This window comes from Buteo buteo, chromosome 4, assembly GCF_964188355.1.
Source record: "Buteo buteo chromosome 4, bButBut1.hap1.1, whole genome shotgun sequence".
NCBI lineage: Eukaryota > Metazoa > Chordata > Aves > Accipitriformes > Accipitridae > Buteo > Buteo buteo.
The window spans coordinates 22,295,667-22,316,405 of record NC_134174.1 but is presented as its reverse complement, the minus strand read 5'-3'; the positions used below and the strand labels follow the sequence as shown (position 1 = coordinate 22,316,405).

At 43.9% G+C, this 20,739-nt stretch overlaps 1 protein-coding gene across 2 annotated transcripts in view; it reads left to right on the top strand.

Moving 5' to 3' along the window:
• The first annotated feature begins 1,109 nt into the window (after positions 1-1,109).
• MAPK11 (mitogen-activated protein kinase 11) overlaps positions 1,110-20,739 on the top strand; it is a 32,992-nt gene continuing 13,362 nt past the window's right edge. For both annotated transcript variants that reach the window (XM_075024962.1, XM_075024961.1), the window contains exons 1-6: positions 1,110-1,319; positions 15,514-15,643; positions 16,612-16,670; positions 17,802-17,913; positions 20,388-20,417; positions 20,548-20,595. In XM_075024962.1, the coding sequence (XP_074881063.1) occupies positions 1,207-1,319; positions 15,514-15,643; positions 16,612-16,670; positions 17,802-17,913; positions 20,388-20,417; positions 20,548-20,595 (492 nt within the window). In that variant the 5' untranslated portion in view covers positions 1,110-1,206. The remainder of the gene's footprint in view (positions 1,320-15,513; positions 15,644-16,611; positions 16,671-17,801; positions 17,914-20,387; positions 20,418-20,547; positions 20,596-20,739) is intronic.

The following is a 20,739-nucleotide window of genomic DNA, read 5'->3' as shown; positions in this document are numbered from 1 at the left end:
ATCCATACAACTTGCCTTCTGACTCATGCTTACAAACCATTCAAGTGTACGTGTTCTGTACACTCACAATGATGTGTTATCATGAGCTGAGCATCCATTTGTCAAAGAAGTGAACCGCAATTCATGGTATAGGAACACAGTGGACTTATACCAGGGTTCTGAAAAGAGAGGATTTAGATTCCATGCTAATTCAAAGGCAGGTGCAGAGCAATCTCCATACACCGAATCTACACGAGCAGGCTACATCCAAGTTATTTAGAGGTGCTCGAGGAAGCCTAAGAAGTTCTGGAAGGAAATAATACACAGGAAAATACACGGGTAACATTGCAGTAGTGCTGCAATGATTCCACGAGTCATTGAGATATTGTATAAAGCACATTTTGGAGAAAAGAAAAAAAGCAGCAAACAAATCAGAGAACCTTTTACTTTAATTGGTGCTTGAGTTCCGGAGATTTAAAGCTTTCGAGATTTTTTCTCCATTATCTCCAGGGCTCGAGTCCTCCTTGACGAAAAGCGGGGGCATTCCGCTGATCTCAAGTGGGAGTCCATGCTTTAAGGGGAAATTCCAGGTACCGGGGGACTCCCAGTAGATCCGAGAGCCGGCCGGAGCGGGGGCCACAGCGGGCCCCGCGGCTCCCTGGGCGATGCCCCGACTCAGACCCCGGTGCCGCTGCAACCCGAGCGAGGGGGGTCCGGCGGGCCGCGGGGGGGGGGGGCTTCAGGTGGCCGTGGCAAAATAGGAGAGGTGCCAGCAGGGCTTTACGAAGCCCGAAGGATGCTAGGTGAAGGGCCAGGCGACCGGGCCCGCCGGGAGCAGCGGGCCCCTTCCCGCACGTTCGGGCAGGGGCGGCCGATGCGGTGACGGCCGCCGCCCCGGCAGCGATGCCGGCCGCTCCGGGGCGGGATCGGCGCTTCGCCACGGCCCACCACCCCCCACCCCGCCCCGCGGGAGGACACCGGCGGCCGCCCCGCCGCTCCCGGGCCTGTGCGCCGGGCGCCCCTCGCCCCCGCCCGGGCTCCCCCCCGGCCCCGGCCGCTGCCCCCACCCCCTCGGCCGCCCGCCTTCCCTTCCCCTCCCCTCCCCTCCCCTCCCCTGCCGGTCCCTCCTCCCCGCCGGCGCCGGCCGCGCAGCGCCTCGCTCCCCGCCCCGGCTGAGGGGCGGCTGCCGCTGCTGCTGCCGCTGCCGCCGGCGGCGGCTCCGGGAAAATGTCCGAGCGCGGCGGCTTCTACCGGCAGGAGCTGAACAAGACGGTGTGGGAGGTGCCCCAGCGCTACCAGAACCTCACCCCCGTCGGCTCCGGCGCCTACGGCTCCGTCTGGTAGGTGCGGGGCGGCGGCGGAGGGGCCGGCAGGTGCGGGCGGCCGGCAGCGGGGGGGGTGTGTTGGGGTGGGGGGGGCAGCCCCGGCGCCGCCCCGCGGGCGCAGACCACGCCGGGAGGCCCCCGCGTCGCGTCGAGACCCGCGCCGAGCGCCGGGGGTCGTTGTGCGCGGAGCGGGGCGGGAGCGGGGCCGCCCGGGCGGCGGCAGCGGGGCCGGCACCGAGCGCGCCGGGGCGGGGGCGTGTCCGCTGGGCAGCCGGGGTGTGTGGCGCGGCGACGGAGCTCGCTCGCTCGCTCGCCCGCCCGTCCGCCCCCCGGCCGGCGGCCCCGCGGGGCCGGGGCATGCCGCGCCGTAACCCGGGCAACCGGGCCCCCCGCCGCCGCCGCCGGAGGGCGGCCCCCGCCGGCCTTCCCGCCGCTGCCCCCTCAGGCCGCCGCGCTCGGCCGCGCTCGGCACCCCCACCCGACCCGCCTCACAGGGCCGGCGCCGCCGCTCCCCGGCGCCGGTGGAAGCGAGCGGCCGCTCGTCGGTTGTCGCTGCTCGCGCCGGAGCGAAAATTGCCGCGAAGCCGAGAATCTTGCACAGTCATGGCGTGTCCGAGCGGGGAGGAGGGGGAGGCAGCGGCAGGGCGCGGGGCAGGGCTGTCGGGGCTCTCCCTGCTGCCGGCCCGGGGCGGGGGGGAGCTTCAGCGGCGGGCCCTGGCGGCCCCGGCGGCCCCGGCCCCCCTGTCCCCGGCGGCGGGCTGCGATGGGGGAACACCGTCCAGGCGGAGAGGGTAGCGGGACAGCCCCCGCGGGCCCGGGACGCCCACGGCGAGGATGAATTGTGCCCTGGGAAACAATGGCAGGAGCCCCTGACGCGGGGCCGTGCCGGCAGGGCAGGGGTCAGGCAGGGCGGGCTGAGGGGGGAGAGGGGGGCGGCCTCGGGGGAATCGCCCGTCGGGGCAGATCGGGGGGGAGAGGGGCGGCCTCGGGGGAATCGCCCGTCGGGGCAGATCGGGGGGGAGAGGGGCGGCCTCGGGGGAATCGCCCGTCGGGGCAGATCGGGGGGGGGAGAGGGGCGGCCTCGGGGGAATCGCCCGTCGGGGCAGATCGCCGCCCGAGGGCTTCGGCGTCGTAGGGCTGCGTGAGGGTTGGTAGAGTCCTCGCTCTCCTAAAACATTTTTCTTGTCTTTGATCATCACTCCGTCAGGTTTGCACTTTCGGGAACTGCCAGTGCAGATTGGGCCGTTATTTTTGTATTTGATGCACACTTAACTCTGCTTGTAAAAGCTTCGAATCAATTTTTGGAAATAATGGCGATGTTTAAGGGGGTTCTGAAAAAGAATCGTGTTTCTTTTGTAAGCTGGGTAAGTGGAATTATGTAAAAACAATCCATAAGGGGCCTTTAAATAAATGTACTACACAAAAAAAGATTTCTTCAGAACTTAACTTTTTGCCGTGGACTAAACTTGTGCAATAGTCGCTTGCTTTTTTCTCTTCACAGTCAGATACCAGAGAACTTTTATGGAGTTTCGTATTTGTTGCTTCCTTCTCTAGCTCTGTGAGATGCCCCAATTGCATGTAAACTGGGAATATGCATTTAAAACACCTCCAACAATCAGCAGAAACATTCAGGGCTAGTGTGAACTATCTCTGAATTCTTCTCTTTATTATTTCAGACTTATGCTTGCACCAGGGAAATCTAGGCAAATACTGTGTGACTGTCGGTACCTGCCATTGTGGTTAAGCGTATAGTCCTGTGACTATCTGATGTGAATAGTTTCACAAGGACCTAGTCTGTTTAGACTATAAAATTCTAGTTTACTTTCCTCTCCTCTCTTATTTTACAGACTAGGAGCTGGATATACAGTAAGAGAGAAACTATTGTTGTGTTCCAATTGAACCTGCATTTCTGGTTATTTTCCCTATTTATGCTGACATAGTTTTAAGGGGAAGACCTACTCTGCTGAATTTTGTAATGAGATGTCAAGACTTTTGAGAAATTGCGAAGGAAATGAAAACATGTGGTGGTTCGCTTGCAGCACAGCTGGTGCTTTGGTTTTTTTAAACTGTTAGTGTTGTTAATTCATTGTACTTCTTTTCTGTCTGCAAAGCTAAGGAAATCCTAGTACTTTATCAATGGAGAAGCCTAGGAACTGGGATCTAAAATGGAGACTGAAAAATGCTATGGGAAAGGTTTACTCTAAAGTATACATTTAAGAACAGAGTACAGCAATAAAATATTACTCTATATTAATAGCCTTGTTAACATCGATGAACTATAAACCCAAACAGAAGCTTGAATGTGAGGAAAAGGTTCACATCTCTCAGAAAAGCCATCTATTTTTAGTGTCTATTGAAATTGATTTTTTTTTCACTCTGTGTGCATGTGCTTTACCCAGGAGACCCAGGAGACACAATCATTCCCTTGAGTAATACGCTATATTGCTTTTGTGAGTAATTGTACTCCTATTCAGTAAAATATCTAAAAACATATTTAAGTCTTACAGAAACCGCTGGAATTAAACAAATTCTTAAGTGCTTTGCTGAATAGAAGCCAAGGTCCTGAACTCCAAACACTGGCTTTAAAACAGGAACAAAGTTGTTGTAACGAATCTTTTTCTACCTCAGTGAAACTCTTCTCTAGTCCTACCCTTTCCTTTTTTACCGTAAACTATCAGTCACATCCGATAGACTTGTGCAACTGAAGGGATAACTCGTAATAAGAAACATATTGTAAATATTTGCATTTAAGCTAACTTTTGCTTGCCCATTTTTTGCTTGCAGCTCAAAATCAATAGAAGAGTTCATGTCAGGAAGCTGTGTTTTGACCCAATTTATTGACGTTTTGCAAGTCTAATAGAATTCATGTTTGGGTTAGTTTTTATATGCAGATGCATGAAATGTGCTATAGAGATAGGTACTATTGTTTTAAAAGAGATTCACTTTTAAAGAGGCATCTATATAAAGCACAGTGCTTTCCAGTATGTTTTTTTATTTATTTTTTTTTTAATTTAGATGTGGAATATGTGTAAAAAGCAAACCTTCCTTAGCATAATGAGCTCTACTGCTTTTCTCACTTTTTTAATGACACATCACAAAGAACAGTCCTTCTTGGAAATCCTCAGAAGAACTCAGCCATACTGCCAAGCAAAATTGAGCTTCAGCATCTGTGTGAACCACAGAAAGAACTGTGAGGTCTTTCCCTCAAGTACTTCACCCTGGCAGTACATTTGGCATTACTCTTGTGTTTTAACTCTGCGGAGGGCTTCCTTTTACCTGGGCTCTTTCCTATGTCCATTCAAGCTGGTGGATGTTCTGTCATTTGCTGCTGTCAGATCAGGGTTTGGGGTTTTTTTTTTAAATTTCGGGGAAAAAACCTAAAGCCCTGTGGGATTGTGGGGTGTGTGTATGGTAGTTTAATTACGTTTAAAATGATCAATGGAGTCTTCAACAGTACATTTTGGTTAATTTTTCTTTTTTCAGGGGCTGTTTGCATATTAGCAAGTATCAAATTTACATGCACAACTGTTTCTTTTGGAGTTGTTTTCTTTTTGTGCTATAGCCTTGCTTATCAAGTTGGATTTTTTTATATTGGACAAATATTTTAACTCTTCCTCAAGCCAAAACTCAGTTAAAGTTTTCTTGAAAAATGCATTTTCACAGTGTGCACCCTCAAAGTTGGATTTCTCTCTCTCAGAGGTCAAAGAGCTGGTTGACTCTTATAGACCAGGTGCTATCCCTGCTAATTGTGAGTTTTAAAAACATTTCTGGTTTTAAGTGCAGCGTTTAAGCTGATAGCCATTTAGATGGGAAGCAAGCAAGCTTACTTTCACAAGGTAATCTTCATCTACAACAGTTTCCTTTCAATTCTAGAGAAAAGAGACAATTCATGTCTCGGGTCAGACTGCATTTTAAACTCTTGTCCCTTGTGACTCTGCCTTTTAAATAAGAATTCTGACTGTGTTTGAGTCTTTCAACTGTCCCAGTGATATTGCTTATAAACTGGACCTCTGGCCTGCAGCATCTCTGCCTCTCTGCTGTATTACCTGGTAGGTCCACCGTGATTTGGTACCTGTCTGCCTTTTCCTCTGGGAGCTGGCATTACCACCTGCTTGCAAAAGAGCTTCTTCATCTCTTCTTTTTTTTTAAAGACCTTTTATTATAAGACAAATTATGTAATGTGGATAGATATTTTGTTTACTCCTGTTTTGTTTTGTTTTTAAAGCCTGTATGCCTCTTTTCATGCCAGCAGCCTACTTAGTCCTGTTTTTGCCTGGGAGGTATAGACGGCCTTCTGCAGTGTGCTGTCTCTGATCTCTCCGACAGGTTGTTTCCCATTAGCATATTGCAAGCTCTGTGTTCTGCCTTCTTGGATAGAACAGACCTCGCAAGATGAACCAAAGTGAGTCCAGAGCTTCTTCCCAACCAGAAACTCCTGCCTTGTTTCCTCAGAGGCCATTGGCATCAACAGTACTTGCATCATGCAGTCAGTCTCTTTTAATTTAAGAGTATGAAATGCCTAACACCAACTCAGGTGACATAAGACATTTTAAAAAAAGAGGCCTGCTAAGTCAGAGTGTAATGGCACAGGCCTCAGTTCAAGAAAAGCGGGAAAGCAAAGCCTGCCTTAAGTCATTTACACAGCGCAGCACTTCAGCAGGTCCCTCTTCCTTGCTAACTTTAAGTACGTGCTTAAGATCCATTGAGTTTTTGTCCTGGCTAATTTGGAGTAAAAATGGGGGAAGGTCAGGTGGTGTTTAGGCTTCTGTTTTGCTGTGAGGAAGTACCAAGTGGAAAAATAGAAGTGGAAGGCTTTAATCCTGAAGCTTAACCCCTTCTTTCCCACATCAACCCTGTCCTGTGCTTCTGGTTAGATTGTCACTCAAGTGTTTCAAGGGCAGTAGTTTGCAAGACTGGAACATAACATTGCTGATACTGTCTTTTTCACATTGAGGACCTCTAAGAAGGTGCTGAGACAACTCACTAGCATGTGAGGCTTTTTAAAAGCTGATATTAGTTGCCTTTGACAAAAGAGAAAACTTCCTTCATCCAAGATTGTACTTGATGACTTGGGGCTGGTTTTTTTTGAAGGGACCTTTTACTTACTTGTAGTGATACTAAGTATATGATTTCAACTATGAGATCAGGTTACTGGAGTTATGATATGTGTCACTAACATTGCATGCTAGTTTAAACAGTAAATGCTGAGATAAACTTCTAGAGTAGTAGTAACACACACCTGCTATATGTAAATACAGCTGGAAACTGAAGACCGCATAGATCTCTACAGGATAAAGGCAGAATCCCAAGCACGTGTAGAGCCAGTTGATTTCAGTAGACTCCCTTTGGGCTGTTCCTCTTTCAGATTAGGTCTTTTGTTTCCAATGCAAATACAGGGGCTGAACTTCATCCTACATATGTTTATGGTTATATTTTATTGGAAACATTTCAAACAATATTGTTAAAATACTGCTGTCCAAGATCTGTTATCAGTTGTCTATTTTTGGTATACATCGTTCAGAAGCAAAGTTTAGAAGCCTTTCATTAGTTTTGTGCATATTTACAATGAGCCCTTCTAACCCTTATTCAAACACTTGCTTGCAAACTGAGAGATGAAGGCTGATAAGAGAATCCAGTCAGAGGCAGGACACCCCTTAAGAGTGAGTGTATGTAATAATGATACTTAGAAACAAGACCTTGAAAGTGCAGTTGCAATAGGGAGGAGAACTAAATAAAAGGAGCTGCATGATCAACGTTGCAGGTTAGGAGGAGGATCTCTGCAGCAGCATTGCTAGAATGAATGGATGAAAAGAAGTGAAGCAACAAAAAATGTTGCAGAGTGAGAAAGACCCTCAGAGGAACATGATGAAATAGCTATTGGGAATGAAGACACAATGGGGTTTGCAGCTACAAAGCCAAGGGAGGTCAAGAATTCAAGAAATTTTGCAAAAGATACATGAAGGAAGATGGAAGAAAGTTTCTGAGCACTGGCCAGGGAGACATCACTAGAAAGTTCGTTGAGAGTGGGTTTGTTGGGGTACTGGGATGGAATGCAGATTGCTCATCGTTCCTTTGTCCAGTTTCAGTCTGCGTATTTTCCAGCTGTTGCAACGGTGTAGTTACTGACTTTGGGAAGGAAAGAGAAGTGGGATGGTAGTTAGTGGAGTCAAGATTTATATTTTAAATGAGAATGTCTAAGAATGCTTTTAATGAAGGAGGCTGAAGCAGGAAGGAGGTGTTTGTGGAGAAGTATGAGAAGGGCTGAGAATGGCTGTGACAGAGATCTCTATGTAGGATGCTGTCACAAAGCCTGTGGAGTAGTTTGAGAGCAGATGAGAAACACCTGTATGGGTGTGAGGAGGGTGGTAGAGGGAATTGTAGGAAGAGTGGAGAAAAGGCAAGTCAAGAAGTGGGGAAGACCACTTTGTATTGTGCAGGTTTTCTTTCAGGAGGAATTAATGAGATCTTTTTTAGGAAGACAAGAAGCATGGGGTGGAAGAGAGGTGAGAGACACGAGATGAGCCAGTTGTGGCAGAAAGGCAGCAAGGACCATGGAATTACAGCCTTCTGTGTGGCTGTAGGAATATATTAGCAGAATAAAAGTTCTCTGCAGAGGGTCTCCTCCATACCTACTTCAAAGTAATTTGTTATAATATGCACCTTCCTGACCACGTGATGCAGCAGTGGCATAGCTAACTGCTTTCCTCTCCTGCCATCAGTCGTGATTGTGATTGCAACTGGCTAGGGGACACAGTCCCTGTTCCAGAGTCCTTAAAGTCTTAGGGCCAGCTTCCCAAGGAGCTGTTTGCAATTTCAGAACCTATTAGCTAGTTGGTACCAAAAATCCGGTATCTTAGTTCTGTGTGTACAGTCAGGAAGGGAGAGAGGACATTTCAAAAGCCCTACGTGACCTGGGAACAAATTGCTACCGTTTAATATTTTGGCCACTGTAGAGAGAGAAAACAGGAAATTTGAAGGAGAAGTGGGGGAGAAATAGGAAAAAGGAGGACAAGAATGTAAGTGAGATTTTGTCTGTTTAGGTTTATGTAATGTATTTGAAAGCACTGGTATTTTTCACGTGAAACTTTATATCCAGATTAACCACAAGCATTTCTAGCTGTAGCTTCAAAGCCCACAATTTATAACTACCTGGCAGTTGTCTTCTAATGAAATGCTGAATAGAATACACTTGTTATTAGCAGTGTACTGGCTTAGTGGCAGCTGACAGATCTTCTTGTTTATATACTGACATTGGGCTTGTAGGCTATTTAAAAGACATTATTTTAGTATCCGTGAGTTGGTTACACATGCTGAAGAAGCTAACGGTTTACGACCCCAGCCTTCTGTATCTTTTTCTCACAAGAATGATTTTAAATGCATCATTCCCACTGATACAAGCTGTACTGTTTATAACTTCACCTAGAAAAGTGTGACTGCTCCTCTGTAAAGTTACTTGAATATTTAAGTCACTGTGGAGATGTAAGAGACAGAACAGAAAATAAAGAATAGCTTGTGGATTCAGAGGCTAATACAGCATTTTTATGATCATATTGTTACATTGAAAGAAGACTGGTGATGTATTCACATAAACATATGGATAGCAATTATTTTTTAATATTTTTCAGTGTCTGCTTAAAAGTATGTACATATTTTTATGTTGGTTATGGAACAATTATGTTGCATATGTAAGAGATATTTTGTGCTTTTGTATTTAGATTTAGTGGTAAATTAATCTGAGATAATTGACAGTGATTGTACTAAAGCCAAAACAATTGATGCTAGTGCTCAGCATGGTGTGTTGTAATAATATCCAAGTGATGGGATGTAATTTTACAATACAATAACCTGTCATCATCAAGCAGGGGTTTTTTCCTCTAATGAGGAGATTAACATGTCATTTCACAGCTGCCCATTACTCATCCTCCCACCTTTTGTCTTGCTACCATCTCATTTTTCGTTATGGTTTCCTTCTGATGCACATATATGTCATGATTTGTGTGGTTTAGTAAATAAACACACTCTGTATCTTAAATCTAGCTCTTAGAGGGTGGAAATCACCAACCTTAACTTGCATAAAGTAAGAAAACATTTATAAAGAAGAAACAAATGAACCGTTTCCTGGGTTTACTTTGCTGCTTAACTTAAGCTTACCGTGGGTGGCCTTTTTCTGTTGCTCTCTTGCTGCACTGCCAGCAGCTGTTATGGTCCATTTTCTGGTATTGGATAGATGCTGTGTGTGGTTTTTTTTCAAGACTATTCTGTATTTCAATAAAAAGTAGCTCTATTTATTGGGGGTGGGGGTGGGGGTGTTGTAGTTTAAAAAAGAAGAGCAAGATCCTGGAGAAGACCCAGAAGACAAAGCTCACAAACTAAGCCTTGCAAACAAACCCCAAAATTTGTGTCATTCACGTGATGACTTTCATTCACTTACATGACATTTATGAGAAATGTAAAAAGGGTTATCATTCACTGCAGTTGTGAGGGACCCAGATTATATGATTAGGCACTAGAAAAATGTCCCAAGGCAGGGTTCTTGTGTGTCCTGCTTTTCTGTCTCGCTCACCAATGCGCATTGCAGTAAGGGCTGCCTACCTCAATGATTAGGTTCTCTGTGTGTTGACCCCTCTTTCGTTCCTTCCCCTCAATACTTGCTCACATACACCCTTCTGCTGCTGTTACTTGTTTTTCTCAGGAACTCAGAATCTTACAAATTAAGGGGACATGTGTCCACAAGGAGGTTCATCTCTCCTGTAATGGAAGGAGTCAGTGGGTACATGAAAGGATGCTGGGGTCTGTGGATAAGAGCTCGAAGTTGTGGCTGTACTAAATATGTGGCAGAAATTCTGTGTACTTTCCATTTTGTTTTCTGGATGTTACCTTCTTTCTTACCAAGAGCAGTAAAGTTCTGTCCATGTGAGCCTGTGTTTTGAGCATGAATTGCATTTTTTCTTTGTTTTTTCTCTTAACACTTACATGTAATGGGGAATATTCATATGTTCTGAAGGAATGTGACCCAGTGAAGGAAAGAAACTCGTGTGTTGTGCTGCAGTGAAAGAAATAAAAATAGAAGCCTAGAACAATATGGGGAAAACTCAGACCCAGTTTCATCATCACATGGAGCAAATTTAAGGATCTGCTTGTGTACAGCATTCTCTTCAAGTTTGGTATAGTGTGTCCAACCAGTTGTCAAACTTCTGATGGTGGAGGGGTAACAGCCTCGCAAGCTGGGACACTGAATTATATAAAATAAATAGGAAAGTTAGTCTTCTCTGCATTTTTTGCACTTAACCCCAAATGAATCACTTAAAATAAGTATAGCTAATTATTTCTACAGATATAATGCTTCCAGAAGCATAAAATCATGCTTGTAGACAACCAAAACTTCGTGGTTATCTGGGGTGATGGGGATGGAATACTGGCTGACACAGGTAACTTACAGCAAATGGGGAGTTCACTGCAGGCACAAGACTGGCACCATGTACAACCAGCTTGGGTCATGCCCTCGTTCTGCATCAGCTAGACCCCATCTGGCTCCAGGAATGAAGAGAACTTACTAGACCAAACACTGCGCTCAAGCTGAACTTTTTCCAGGCATTATGGGTAGTACTGTGCCCAACTAATAAGCCCTCTCTGAGCCCAAAGCATTGGGAAGTTCAGGGACCGGCTATAGTCCAAGAGGACCAGTTGATCCCAGGCAGAGTTCTTCCTGCATTGGATACTGGAGTTTACTAAATAGGATACAAGTTGGCTCCATGCGTGGTTTGTTAGATTGGGCTCCCGCAGGCAGCCCTCCAGCTGTGGAAGCAAATTTGATCCTGAAGGCTAAGTAGCCATAGCTGAATAGTGTACTCCTAATCCCAAAAGCCCTGAAGGGTCTGAGCAGGCTGCGCACATGAATGGCTTGTCTGTCCAGTATTACTGCTCTGCAACCACAGAGGATAAACTGACCATGGATACTGGGGAAAAGACTGTATGTATGGCCATGTTTATAAACATCAGCTACCAAAAATCCATGCCCCATCAACAGTCATGAAGTTAGCGTGAAGCTGTTAAAATCCTGTGCTTTCTGCCTCCTGAGTTTTTGGACTGCATTAGCTTCCTATGATCCAAACTTTTCTCTGAAACCTTAGGAACTGGGAAGATGTGCATATAATGAGTTATGTATTTCATTTAGTGGAACTTCAATAGAATTATTAAATATAGGAGTTGACAACTCTGAAAAGGTAGGTCTAATTTAAGCAATGATTGAAAATCACGCTAAGCAAAAGTCTCTAATCTGTGTGAAAATGATGCCATCCCTGTAAGCAGAATAATGGCTTTTTATCCTTGATCTTGGAAAGGACAGATAGCAAAAAAATGTGTCATAACTGTGAAGGGTTCTGGGTCAAGAATGATCATATCTGAAAAAGCTATTGCTAAGATTGTTACAAAGTTGTTTCTTGTAACTTAAAAAAAATAGTAATAATTTTGTTTCTTTTTAAATTATGATAGAAAGTCTGTCTAAAGTGGTGTTCCCCTATTCTGCTGAGGCATGCGAGCATGCTGCTTAATGGTGATGTCAGAAATACTCACTGATGATACTTATTTTCACTGCCTACAACAAATGAAATGCTAACAGTAAAGAACAGATTAGAGATGGGAGACGATATCCCTTTGTAAGTATCAAAGTTTATCTCCATCATACTATTCTGTCCAGCTACATGAGGCAACATCATAATCAGAGGTCAGACACCTCAGAATAAATAGTTTCAAAGAAACTCAGGAAACAGTAGCTGAACCATTGGAAGGATGATTTGTTTCCAGGTACAAGTGAGTATATAAACCAGGTATAAACACAAGTGGTTGGCCAAAGCTGAAGCCCATAGAAAATAACCTTGCAGAAGAAAAAGGCACTGTAAAGTTACCAGCATTTGTTTGTGAGGTGACGCAAACACCAAGAGACTGGCAGAGAAGCCCTCTCCAGTCTCGATGCAGGAGTGGGGAGGGTGTGAGCTGGGTGTCATGCGGGGCAAGGGAAGGTGAGGGCCTCCAACCCTTTTCTTCCCTGTTAAACTAGTTAGCAGCTTGGGTTTGTTTTGTTGTTGGTTTTTTTTGTTTGGTTGGTTTTTTAAGAAGCTGTTTTGAATCATTTTAGTTGGGCTGGTTACAGGCCCCCAAGGAAGGGTTTGCAGGTGCCAAGCACAGGGGGGCCCATATTTTTGCCGTAACTGGGACCAGAGATGTCCTATGCAGGGACTACTCTGAAAGCTGAACGTTCCTGGGGAAATCACACAGAAAGGGAAGCAGTTCATCCTGCCACTTAACGGTGTGCTTGGGGGACGATGAGGGATTCAGGGGACAACCCAGATTGCAGCTGTGATGATATAATAGCAAGAGGGGGAGACCAAGCCTAAAATAAAAGGCATAAATGTACATGGGGAGGATTGCAGGCAGTGGCCTGCCACTTGCAAAATGTGATCGCAGAGGCAGTAGCAGAGATCACAGATGCAAGTCATCCTTGAATCTGACAAACGAGAGTTCAAATAACATGAAATCTATTTTTTTGAATGCTTCACTGTTAATAACTTGAATTATGATGGTGGTAAACCAGGCAAAGAAAGAGCCTGAAGGCATTAGCTCTCTCATTATCATTTGCTGCAGTTTCTTGACTGCGGAGGAACTCATTTAAACCAAGTCAGTCCCTGGCCTGTGCAGCTTCAATTCACGATTTCCCATTGGAGGTCCCAGGACTCAAGATGCCATTTGTTTTCTCTTTCTTTTTTTTTTTCCCCCCTCTCTCCTTATGTGCTTCCATCCTTAGTCTAAAAAGCTGCTGTCATAAGAATTACTGAAGCTAAAAAAAATAGTGCTTTGTACCGTCTGAAAGCTTTGCAGCCTTGAGTCATATGGAGGGTAAAAAGCAATCCATCTTAAAGATCAGTAGTTTTTAAACCACTGGAACCCACATTTGACCTTAGACCTGGGAGGATAGGGATGTTTATCGTGATAACAGTATTTAAAACCTAATTCCTCCTAGCCTTGTATAATGTACACAGTATTTCACAAACCGGTACAAGCATGAGTGGGAAGGCTTGTGAATTACTAGAAGAGCTGAGATGTTAAGCACAGACTGCTGTTCTGGGCAATGTTATTTATTTATCTGGATAGACATTTCCTTTTCCACTGGAAAAAAGTTGGAAAGGATGTAGAGAGTATGTATTTATGAGACTTGGCAGTGTTCTCCAGTGGCTTTGTTGGCCAGGTTTACACACAAGGCAATTATATCTAATCTTTCTTACATTAACAGCTAAGCATTGGCTTCCTTTTTATTTCTTCAGATTTACTTGTGCAACCTTCATGTTGTCCCTGTGGCCAGTCACGTGGAATTTAAGATATCTCTGTTGTCAGTTCTTCTCACACCGTTCATTCCTTGAGCTGCTCCACGTATTTGAGCAACACAGCATCCTCATATCCTGAATAACTGTGTCTCTACCCTACTGTCAGAACAAGTGTCTCTGTCATATCCCTTCCACCCAGTCCTCAGAGTGATACCAGTCTTCTCCTTCCTATGCTTGCTTGCTTCTGCTTGGGGAATGCCCTTCCTGTGGTGCTCTGCAAAGCCACAACCCTGTACACTTTTAAAATTTCCCTGAAGATCCAGTTCTGTGATGCTTGCAAGAAACTAGCTAAGTAATCTGCTTATCTATTTCATTTATCTCATGAGTGACTCACTCCTTCCATGGTGCCTGCAAGAAACATGTTGATTAAATCTCCTTCTTCTTACTCTGGTTTTATCAAATAAAAATGTTGCTGGACTGTGCCCTGCATTGGGCTTCACAGAGGCTGGGTGAATTCTAGGATAACTGGATCACTGTCACCTTTCAGATGCCACTCTGTTCTTCCTGCCCATTTGTTGCTTATATCCTTTGTTGCTTCTCATTAGAAAACACCACCTTGTCCTCCAGCTGCCTGTAGATAAAGAGGCTTTGCTCTTTGCTTGGCTCTTCATGACTTTAGCAGAGCACCAGATATGTATAGAAGTCCACCTACTTGGAGCTTGGTGTATTAGTTTGGGAGCTATTCCATGCACAATCAATGTTTTTTGTCTCTAGCAGGTGTCTCCTACCACAATTTGCAGGAGTGTCTAAAACACTGTTCATAAGGAGCTAATAGCATTTGGTGTGTCTGTGACTGTCATCCTACTCTGTGCATTTTTCATGTTACCGAATTTTCATGTTTGTAACTCCAAAAAATTTCTGTAAGATAAACATGTCTGAGGGTTCTTGGCTTGCTAATGCTGTCTAGCAAGCCTAGATAGTATTATCCACTTTAAACAGATAATTTCAAGGTATTTAAATTGAACACAATTTTAACTTAATGGATAAGAGTAACAATTTAAAGACTTTTTTCTTCATAAGAGAAGGTAGCAAGTTGAATCTTTTTATAATTGTACTGTGTAGTGTCATGAAGTAACACATACAGGGATGATTTTTATTCCTGTGCTACATAACAGGCAGCATTTATGTGTCGCCTGTTGTGCCTTTCTAATGCACAAAAAACAGTGGGTCTCCCTTTTGTGCAAATGGTGACGTGTATATTTAGTGTCCTCTTCAGCAGGGCATCTCCATCTGCATGAAGTTAAACGCATGCTGTGTGTCAGCAGGATCTGTGTGCTGGAGTATAAGACATGTACCCGTTGTTCACTTGTTACCAGCATTTCCCAAGGAAACAGTATGGCCTTGGCTATGTCGACATCCTAATTTGAGACCAGTTTTATGGCGCTATTGTCTAGCAAGCTAATGGTCACATAGGTAATTAATATTGCTAGACATAATGGCAGCGTTCCTCTAATTAGTAAAGACTCCAGTTTGTTCAGTAAGACCCGGAGTTTGGATCCCCATATTCCCTCTGAGCCTTGCCTTGGGGCTGCACTAATGGAGCTAATTCTCTGCTTACTTTTCCTGCCATATGGGGAAGGGTTACCTGGGGATGAGTCTGGAACATTATCATCAGCGTTAGTAATTTGCTAGATGGAAACAAGGGAGCTGTCTCTGAATACTCAGCGTTACTGCTGACTATGTCCCCCGGTTGCAGTCCCTGAGCAGAAGGTGAAAGAGAGCAAAGGAGGGGGTAAGGGCCCCCAAGAGACTACAGCTTTCTCCAGTGAACGAGCTGAGAACTTTGAAGTAGAACATGCCATCAACGTGGACTTTTTCTTTTCCTCTTCTAGTTCAGCTTATGATACCAAAACAAGACAGAAGGTGGCAGTAAAAAAGCTTTCAAGACCTTTTCAGTCCCTTATTCACGCGAGGAGGACCTACCGAGAGCTTAGGTTGCTCAAGCACATGAAGCATGAGAACGTAAGTGGAGAGTGAGTTCTTTCCCTTCGGATTTTTATGACAAAAGTTTGCAATATAGGCTTAACTTCCGTTAGGTACAATCTTTTTCAAAAAGTATATCCAGCTCTCTAGCTATCCAAGATACCTGGGCCTAGCCATCTTACGTGGAGCGAAGTTACTGGACTTCAAAGCAGAGACTTACAGTAAAAGGCTGCCTTTTTACTCAAAAATGATCTAGTTTCGTCTTGATGATGCAGTTAATGAAATCCAGAAGCAGTGGTCCTACTCTTCCCTAACTAAAGTAATAAGTGTGTCCTGCTCACTGCTGTTGGATGCTCTTGAAACATCAGTCCAGGAAAAAAAAATACCTCAAACCTGCTTTTGCTGAATTTGGATTCTGTTGAGAAATTAAGGGCAAGTATTAACAACAGTGAAATTAACAACAGTGTAATAACTAGATGAAAGGTAGTAGAACTTCAGGGCCCAAATAATTGACTACTATTCTAAGTTTATGTGGCAAACAGTTGATTTCAGTGGGAGTATCCACCTGCTTGAAAGTAACTTGATGAATTGAAGCCTGAATAAAATATAGTGGATTGAAAAGTATCCTGGAGAAATTATGCTAAGAAAGTTAAACAACAACAGAACAGGATAACCCATGAAATTGTGCATAATCTTGAGTATAACAAGCATACAAGCCATGTGTCAGCTTTTCTGTAACAACGTTACTTTTCCTGCCTTTATTTCTGATTGTCTAAAGTCTTGTTGTAATAACTTTTTGATTTAACATAATTTTCCGTTGGTCATGGAGATAGCTGAGGCTATACCTGTATAGAACACCTACTGTGCCAGACATACTAAGTTTTCAGGATGACCATATGTCATATTTTTGTAAGTTTCATCGCAAAAATGCTAAGCACTGTCAATACTAATTACATATTGCTTTACAGACTTCTAAAAAATAAAATGTCGATTCCCTCATCTTCCAGGTTATAGGATTGCTAGACGTTTTTACGCCTGCAACATCAATAGAAAATTTTAATGAAGTGTAAGTAAAATGTTAAAATAATTCTGACTACTTAGTAATTAAGTATCACTCTGGTTTTAAAAAGGAAGCACATACTTTTCTAAAAGACTTGCAGCCCCAGTTAGCTTTGTGTGAAGAACCCAAATAAATATTTTTGCAACTTTTCCACAAAAGAGGAGGCAGGAGGATGGGCCTCATTTTTGTACTTTTTCGAATGATAATTAATAAGATTATAGGTATATGGTAAATGGTTTGATGCTGCATAAATGCCAGTAAACTTGAAACTTTTTCAGTTCAATTACGTGTTAGCTGCAGATTATTTTTTCACAGCTAGATGGGATAGTTCAGGAATGCAGGAAAGTATTCTGTTGGTTAACTGAGACAAGGTAAATTTAGGCTAGATTCCTGACTAACCTAGGACTGGGTGTATTTTGGTGTTACTCAAACGTATGATTTATGCTGAGTTCCTCTTGGTTTACATCATGTATAAGCACTTAGGTAAACAATTTAGCAGAAGAAATAGTAATTAATATTTTTTTGTCTCCATGTAAATTAGTGGCCAAACCCCTTTGGCTCTGGGGCAAAATTACACAAATGAGAACTGGGTATGATAGATGCATACTTTTGTCCCAGCGCTGTTTTTGGAAAAGAATCAACATTTCTGCAAAATTTGTCACAAAATAAAACCTCCAGTGGGGACAAAGAGGCAAGTTACACAAAACACTCTTATTTCAACCAATCCAATGTTAACCTCCATCACCAGATATTCCGGGGCCTTGCGGGTACTGTAGTTTTGGTGCCTCAGACTCCGGCTTTGATGTTGGGTGAGGCTTCCTATTCATCTCAAAATATGATGCGTTCTCCCCTCACTGAGCTGCTGTAGTGTGTCATGGTGAAAACAGAGATAAAAGTTTTTAATGTACCCTAAGGATTTTTCTTTTTCATGATGTTAAATCTCACAGCTGTGATTCCATTATTAAAGCTCATATCTGACTTAAAGGGCATAAACTGTGTGTTAGTAGAAAATGGAAAAGGAACCTACATGGGAGTGTGTAGTTACTCTTTAGATGTTCTGCTTTTAGAAGGATTTACATTCTGTCATTCTTAAATGAGGTATGTTTCTTTGTTTTCTTCTCTCTTTTATTTTCACAGGTATCTTGTGACAAATTTAATGGGTGCTGACCTCAATAACATTGTGAAGTGCCAGAAGTTAACGGATGACCATATACAGTTCCTCATCTATCAGTTACTTCGAGGTCTTAAGGTACTGGCTGAACTCAGGAGTTTTAGAGTCAGCAACCGAAATGTTGTAGTCACAACTGGTTCATTGCTCTGACAGTACTTAAACACCTTTTCTTATGTCTTAAGAGTGCATAGATAGCAGCAATCATTTCAGAAATTATCAGATCATTTTTCTAACCAGAAATAAAACCCTAAGCCTGCCAACATTTACATGCGCAATACATGTGAATACTCCCCTTGAACATTAACTTTAGATTAGTGTCTATTTAAGTTATTATTGAAGGAGAATCACTTGCTATATAGTGCTTAAGTGAACGTGTTCTGTAGCGCACAGTGTGTGTTTTAGACATTTCACCTGTCATGAAAAGGTAGTGAAAAAACTTCTGAAGAACGTGACATTTATAAAGAATGATATGGCAAGTAACTCACATTTGTGCTTTGAAAGACTTGAGCCAGTTTGAAAAACGACAGCCCTGATTTTTGTAGAGCATCACATGGGAGAAGAGGTTACCAAGTTAGTTGGGCTCTTTGGGAAATGCCTGGAAGTAGAATCCTAGCAATGTACAATGTTGCACACAATCACCTAGGATTTACTCTGCCTGTGAAGTCATTGTTTCCTTTAATTGTATCAGTTAAAATTCATACAATTAGATAACACAGGCAACTGGCAATGAAACTGTATCAAAATTTTCTTCCAAAAGAATTAAAATATGTATCATTTTGCTGCCATTAAACATGTAAGTGTCTATAAACAGGAAAAGATGTAGAAAATGCTTCGCTTTACTAGGTGATAAGTGTTTTCTCCGACCAGTGTTGATTTTCCCAGGTATAAGCAAAAAGAAAAGAGAGGGTTCAGCTGCTTTGGTAGCTAACTTAACAGTAATTGATATTTTAGGCATGGACAATATGTTTGAAAGCAAGCCATGGTAAATACTGGCTCTGAAGTATACTTATTACGTGATTTTCAGCAAGTCACCTTGTGCCTGAGACAGTAATTCTTATTCATGCATGTGGGTTCTGTCAATTTAAGTGCAGATTTTAGTGAATAAAAATTGCAGAACTGAGCCCTTAATTGCTTTGTCTCATTTACCTAAGTTAATAGCTTAATTAGGAAGATGGATTCTGGAGTTAATTATCTAGCTTGCGATTTTGAATATAAGGCTACGTTGTGTCAGAGCTAAATAATAGTAAGCGTTGTGCTCTAAAGTGAATATGAACCTCAGAAATGCACTCAGGTGCATTAATGCACTCAGGTGCATTTCTGGCTCTGTTTTGAAGGGGAGGGGTTGGTGGTGGCGCGTCTCTTCTGGAATTGAAATTCTCACGCCTCATTAGCGGAAGAACGTTTGATCATATGTAACTCCTCGCTTACATCCATGCCGGAGTCGTTACAGCGCGTGTTCGCGTACGTGAGTAAGCTGTGGGCTCGCTGGCGGGCGCGCTCAGCAGCACGGAGCGCAGGCGTCGCAGCCCGTGGAAGCCGTCCGAGCGGGCGAGGCGTCAGCCTGGAGCGGCGTAGGTCGGCGGCTCCTGGGCTGGCGGGTGGAGGACGGCGTGGCGGCACCGGCGGAGCTGCTGTCGTCGTCTCCGCAGCGCGGGGACGCGGTGGTCTGGTTTCCTCCCCGTTCCGCTGCGAGCAGCTGTTGAGAGGAGCGCTCAGGTGGCCCTGCCCTTCTGATGAACAGCGCGTAGGGCTGGAGCGAGAAGGATGCCCTCGTGTTTTCTTTGGGTTTTCCTGGTGGATATACAGGTTTTGCGTGTAACCTCTGCTCCCCAAAAAGAAGGTGAATTCACCTCTAGAGAATAGAGGAGAGGTTTTCAAGGTCTTGCTGGTCCTGGTCAGTAAGATCATGGAGAAATTGGCTGTAGATCCTCACAAGTGAACAACAGGCAATTACAGCGTAAGCTTTTCTTGATCTTTGAGTTTTAATGTTTTATGTAAAATAGCAGAGACACTAAATAGCCACTGAAATACCGCTTTGGGTCCCTGCTTTGAAAGTGGACCTGAAGTAATGCTGTGGCTTAGGTGGGTATTTTGGTCACTACCCTCTCCCAGGGTGCCAGTATCTCTCGCCCACATTCAGTGTTCGCAGTATGGGAAGGTGACCTACATCATCTAGGAGTCAACCATACTGCTCCCTAGGCCACTGCCTTCACTAGCCACTAGCTGATCAACGTGGACATCCAGATAAGACTGGAACAAATTCCAAATTGGTAAGAAACTTCCAAGAGAAGAATCACTACAAGTGCTATCTTTTATGGTAGAATCTAGTCCTCACGGTTACCTCTCTTGAAATATCCAGCTCTGGATAAGACAAAACAAGGAGGTTTTGAAGTTCGTCATACCTCTGTTTGATCTGAAAATGTAGTGTGACATAAGTCTTTTCTGTACATAAAACAATCAGTCTCAGAAGTGAAAAGATATGACACGTGACTTATACCTTCCTTCACCTCTAACTTCAAACCTTACCTTTTTTTTTTCTTTTTGTTTCACAGTATATTCACTCAGCTGGAATCATCCACCGGGTGAGTTCACTTACTGCGATAATAAAAATGAACAGTGTGTCCTTCTGTGCATCGGATGTGTTACTAAGACATAGTTATAATATACTTTAAAAGGTTAAAATCGTACTTGACTAACTGTGTTCTGCTACAGGACCTGAAGCCCAGTAACCTAGCTGTAAATGAAGACTGTGAATTGAGGGTAGGTATCATGCTGTTGTAAAAGCTCTCAAGATGACAGTTTTCTGAGAAAACATTAGCTACCATTTTTATTTCTGATTCCATTAATTTCAGCAGTTTGCTACTGTTGATCCCCTGGCATAGAAGACCCATTTCGATGAACATG